This window comes from Alosa alosa, chromosome 19 (assembly GCF_017589495.1).
Source record: "Alosa alosa isolate M-15738 ecotype Scorff River chromosome 19, AALO_Geno_1.1, whole genome shotgun sequence".
Taxonomy (NCBI): domain Eukaryota; kingdom Metazoa; phylum Chordata; class Actinopteri; order Clupeiformes; family Clupeidae; genus Alosa; species Alosa alosa.
In genome coordinates, this window is record NC_063207.1 from 14335563 (window position 1) to 14341562 (window position 6000).

The following is a 6000-nucleotide window of genomic DNA, read 5'->3' on the forward strand; positions in this document are numbered from 1 at the left end:
TAGCAAAATAAACTCGATCGCTTGATCGGTTCAGCGTTGTATGTTCTGTGAATAGACCTACCTTTTGATATAGGATCAGACCATTGGGGTGTACTACGAATCTCGATTAGTGGGTTAGCGAGGTATGTTGCGCTCAAAGCTAGGGTATGCTGTGACACGAAAGTGGATTTGTTTTAGTGTCGCTATATCACCATGGCATCTTATGCTGTCAACCAAACCTGGTCGGGAGGAGGTTATGTGCTAAGTTATAGCTCAAATCGTGTAATCTACCGCCCACTGACCAATCAATTGTCTTAAAACGAAGTTATCTCAATGTAGGATTCTGTCATATATCTTACAGGTGGAGCTCCGCCTCTACTAACATTTTGGATCTCGAATGCGCTTTAATAGTGCTGTGCGTGCAAATATCCCACTATGGATGTGCATACCATACAACAACTGATGGCAATTGATTTATTTGATGTTATAGGTTAGACACAAAAAATGACCGCAGTGTAGATTAAGCTATCGCTCATGAATGCGAAGTAATTGTTTTTTTAATAGAGGCGGTCGTGTGCGTCTCCACGTTACACGATTGGCCAAAGTCATCCCAACACCGAGAACGCGCACAGATCTGAGCTGAAAGCCTAGTTTGACAAATATATCACATAACTGCAATCGTAGTATCACTTAACGTATACCCCTGAGTCAAGGCTTTGTCAAGCCTCGATATGTCTATGTCGCATGATGACTGGGGCATAGCGATGTTTTATGTTATGTGTGGGTAAATTGGTGGAGGGGAATATGTCCAGTGTAATCTGTAGGGTAATGACTTTTGTGTGATTGCTGGCTGGAACTCCTTGAATGGACAAATCGCACACAGCTGGTTAATTGAAAGATTGGGACGGTGGCGGGAACAATCCTTTTTATACGGGACGTCCCTGACCGGGAGAGAACTCGGTTTCCCAGGGGGCTCGAGAGGAGTGGCGTCATCCCGCTGCGACAGAGCAGGAGCAACAAAATGACAACAATCCATCAGCGGCCCGATCGGTTGGGAGAAGAGCTTACATGCCGACTAAAGGGAAGTGCTTTCTCCTGCTTCTGTATGCTTGTGTGAATGGGCCATCAAGGGGTATTTCGGTGTGTGAGAGTGTGTTTTGTCTCCTGGAGGTATGGACCTGAAAGCAGAAGCCGACGCAAACCCGGAAGCGGCATCGCAAAGGGAGAGGGAGTGCAACGCGAGTGATCGCCTACTTACAGGAAAGTAATCTATACCGTTGTCTAGCTGGAGTGAGTGGGCTGACTTGCGGTCGTATGTGTGGACTGAGTTTCTCCCTTTCTTCGGCAGCGTATGGGTGTGCAGTGGAGCGATAGGCTACTGGAACGCAGGCTACCGAGAGCCAGTGGATCGCCGTCGCCCCGCCCCCTGAAGACTGGACTGTGCTAAGGACACTGGTTGGTGGGGCTGCGGTTCATGTTATTGATTGTGTTGGTTTTGACTTATTTTGGTCGGCGTGGGGGACGGCCGCCCTCTATCTGGTCAGACAGTATACCCGCTCAGAGGGGTGGGCTAGGACCTCGCAAGCACCTCTTATTAATGTACGGGTCTTGTTGGGTGGGACTGTAAACTTAGTAGTTAGGAGGACATGTATGTGCAGGACGGGAAAGTGTGACTATTTAAAAGTGTGGCATTGTGTGTAACTGTTGCATAACTGCTGTTTCTCCCATTTTCACCTTTGTGAATATCCTTGTAGTGACTGTCTGTGTGGCAGGGTTCTGGGATTTGGTATTGGTGTTACAGCACTTCTTTTTCTTTTGTTTTCATTTGAGTTGTGGTTTCCTATGTGGATGTATAGTGTGAACATTTCTGACTGCATTTTATGTGTGGCTCCTAAATTACTAGTGGGGGGCTGGTAATGCTAACCTCTTCATTCAGATGTAAGCCTGGTGTACATGTGGGCGGGCGGGACTCATGTTGGTGTATTGTTGAGGTGCTGCTCATTTTGCTGAATGTGTGTGGCTGACCCTTGTAATAAAATTGGTAAACTGTAATCTGACTCAGACTGGTGTTGTGTGTCTCAGAGGGGATTGTACCTGTGTTTAGATAGACGGCACGACATTTTGGCGTAGTTCGGCAGATCCCCTCTCAAGACACAGCACCATGTCTGACGAAGAAGCCGGGGGTGCGGCAGCAGCCAATAGCATGATGATGGTTCCTTGGTTTTTGGGTGGGCCCTGGGTGCCCAAGTATGGGGGAAAGGGTAGTCAGTTACCTTTTTCTGAGTGGCGGAGTCAAATGGAGGTATATTTGCGGGCCCAGACATTAACAGCCGCACAGAGTCGACTTTGTAATGAGTGCTTTGCAGGGGGAGGCCAAGAGGGAAATGTTGCTACTCATAAGTACAGACAGGGAGACTGATGCTCAAATTTTCATGGCCCTTGAGAAATTATATGGGGAGAATGTGAGTATTAGTCAGCTCAGATCTCACTTTTTCAAGTGTCAGCAGCAAACCGGGGAAGGGGTGGGGCCTTTTATCTTACGCCTCCGTGAGTCCCATTCCAGATGGCGCAGCAAGGAGGCAGCAACTGGGTCAGACGACGAGATGTTGAGGAGCCAGCTGGTACTGGGGCTGCTGCCAGGGCCTGTACAGACTGAACTACAGCGCCGGGTGCGACGAGAGATGGCCCTTACTTTCGAGGGGGCCTGTGGTGAGGCTAAAGCCATGGAGAAGGAGACCGAACGAGCCGCCGTAGAGAGCATTGACAATAGGCGGACATACAACAGCCCCCCTCAGCCCAACCTCCCCAGCACCTCAAATCCACTACATGATTGGAGCAAGATGAAGGAGGCGTTGCGAGCTGAGCTAGCAGAAGAGCTACGAGCCCAGGTAACCGATCTAAAGACCTCACTGCTGGCAGAGATGAGATCGCAGCGAGCTACCCAGCGACAGCCAGACCAACCATTGGGTGGAGAGCAGGGAGCCAATCGCATTCAGCGGCGTGCAAGACAACCTCAATGGGATGACCAGGGCCGTCCGATCTGCCTGCGGTGTGGAAAGGCGGGGCACATGCAGCGTGATTGTCAGCCTATGGAGATGACCAACACACGAAGGGTGGCTGATGAGGGAGGACCGGTGACGGTGCCCATGCGTGCAGCCCTGGTGGGGGAAAGCCCGGAGGTCGAAGTCCTCGTTCAAGGAAGACGGGTCCCCTGCATTCTGGATACAGGGTCGCAGGTGACCCTGTTCAGCCAGGGCCTACCTACAAGACACAGAACTGAAAGAGGTAAGCGACATCCCCTGGCTCACATTAAAGGCAGCTAATGGGCTGGCCCTGCCCTATGTTGGCTATGCAGTGCTTGACTTCGAAGTGTGTGGTGTGACTGTGCCGGGTAAGGGGGTGGTTGTGGTGGAAGATAAATATCTGCCCCCAGCCTATGGAATATTGGGCATGAACGTTAGCGGGGGGCACCATTTCACGCTTTTTAAGTCTACCCTCCCCAGGGCAGCTGTGGTGGCCTGGGACTGGGCGTTTGCTGCCTGCCGAAGGATTGAAGCAGATGAACACCGGGGACCCAGCTTCGGGGTGGCCCGGTTGCGCACAACCAACCCTATTCAGCTGGCGCCACAGACTGAGACAGCAGTGTGGGCACATGTCCCTGGGGCCGTTAAAACCAGTCAGGAGGATGTCCTACTCGAAGATTGCTACCAGGGCGGGCAAGAGTGGTGCGTGGGCCGTGCGGTGGCCCGACTGCAAGATGGCAAAGTACTGCTGAGGGTGTGCAACCCACATCCCTACCCAGTGGTGCTTCCCCCTCGACGACCCTTGGCACGTGTCCTACGCCTGGAAAGGGATGATGTCCAAGCGCCGAACCAGTTGGTCCTCCGGCGAGAGACTGAGGCAGTGGTGGAGGTGGATGTAAGGCCAGTGAGTGGCTCCCTTCCTACCTGTTTGGATACTCTGCTTCAGGGGGCCGATGGGCTGACGCCTCCCCAGTCTGGGCAGCTTCGGGGTGTGCTCGAGCATTGGCAGAAGGTGTTTTCCCAAAGTGAGGAGGACCACGGCCGTACGGAGGCTGTCTATCACACCATCCCCACAGGAGACGCTGCGCCGATTCGCCAGCGCTACCGACCAGTGCCACCCAACCTCTACAATGAACTGAGGACGCTACTGCGTGATATGTTAGAGGGAGGGGTTATTCGTGAAAGCGCCAGTCCGTGGGCAAGTCCAGTAGTCTTGGTGAAAAAGAAGGACCAGTCATGGAGGTTCTGTGTTGACTACCGGAAGTTAAATGCGGTCACACATAAAGACGCCTATCCTCTCCCCAGGGTGGAGGAGTCCCTGACCAGCTTGAAGAAGGCTGAATGGTACTCCACGCTTGACCTTGCCAGTGGGTACTGGCAGGTGGAGGTCCTGCCTGCTGACAAAGAGAAAACTGCCTTTGCGACTCCACTCGGTCTGTATGAGTTTGAGAGAATGCCTTTTGGTTTATGTAATGCACCAGCGACCTTCCAGCGATTGATGCAGCATTGTCTTGGGGGGCAAGTGCATGAGTTTTTGTTGATTTATTTAGACGACATAATTCTATACTCACCAGACTTCTCTTCTCATGTAGGCCACCTGGAGCAGGTCTTCGCCAAGTTGCATGAGCACGGCTTAAAACTACAACCTGCCAAATGCCGGCTGTTCCAGCGTTCAGTACAGTACCTCGGCCATGTGGTGACTCCAGGGGGAGTGGCCACCGACCCGGAGAAAACGGAAGCAGTACGGAAGTGGCCCACACCCACAAACATCCGGGAGGTTCGCTCATTCCTTGGATTCGTCGGTTACTACCGCCGGTTCATTCTGTCGTTTGCGCGGAGGGCTGGGCCGCTGCATGCGCTGCTGAAGGGAACCGGAGGGGGTAAAACTCGATCTATCGACTGGAGTCCGGATTGTGAAAAGGCTTTCCAGGACCTTAAAGAGTCATTACTGAGGGCCCCTGTCCTGGCTTATGCGGACTTTTCTCTTCCATTTCGCCTCTATAATGATGCCAGCTTGCACGGACTGGGGGCGGTGTTGGCTCAGGTTCAGGAGGGCCGTGAGCGTGTGATTGCCTATGCCAGCCGTGGACTCCTGACTTGGTCGGCGTGGGGGACGGCCGCCGACCAAATTTGATTGACTTTTCCCTCTATCTGGTCAGACAGTATACCTGCTCAGAGGAGTGGGCTAGGACCTCGCAAGCACCTCTTATTAATGTACGGGTCTTGTTGGGTGGGACTGTAAGCTTAGTAGTTAGGAGGGCATGTATGTGCAGGACGGGAAAGTGTGACTATTTAAAAGTGTGGCATTGTGTGGAACTGTTGTATAACTGCTGTTTCTCCCATTTTCACCTGTGTGAATATCCTTGTAGTGACTGTCTGTGTGGCAGAGTTCTGGGATTTGGTATCCCCTGAGTGGTGTTACAGCACTTCTTTTTCTTTTGTTTTCATTTGAGTTGTGGTTTCCTATGTGGATGTATAGTGTGAACATTTCTGACTGCATTTTATGTGTGGCTCCTAAATTACTAGTGGGGGGCTGGTAATGCTAACCTCTTCGTTCAGATGTAAGCCTGGTGTACATGTGGGCGGGCGGGACTCATGTTGGTGTATTGCTGAGGTGCTGCTCATTTTGCTGAATGTGTGTGGCTGACCCTTGTAATAAAATTGGTAAACTGTAATCTGACTCAGACTGGTGTTGTGTGTCTCAGAGGGGATTGCACCTGTGTTTAGATAGACGGCACGACATCTACATAGCCTAGATATGTCTAACATGCTTCGTAGTATAGCCCACATATCATTTAATCATCATACAACTGATATTTAGCTAAAAACAACAATATTCTGTAAAAGAAAGCGAAGACCAAAAGACAACACGGAAGAGAAGAGACACCGTGGGCCTGTACTACAAAGGGAGCTTAACCTACCCAGATGTAACCCAGGGTTACTTTGTTAAACCAGGGTTGACAAAACCTGGTTACCTTAAGTGGTGTTAATCGGTACT

General features: G+C 51.3%; 1 protein-coding gene across 1 annotated transcript; it reads left to right on the forward strand.

Annotated features, from left to right (window-relative positions):
* Positions 1-2140: 2140 nt before the first annotated feature.
* Positions 2141-5608, forward strand: LOC125284405. Its single transcript, XM_048228340.1, has 3 exons — positions 2141-2226; positions 2543-3215; positions 3376-5608. Exons 1-3 carry the CDS (start codon positions 2141-2143, stop codon positions 5134-5136), a joined length of 2520 nt encoding a protein of 839 aa, XP_048084297.1. The 3' UTR covers positions 5137-5608.
* Positions 5609-6000: the final 392 nt, after the last annotated feature.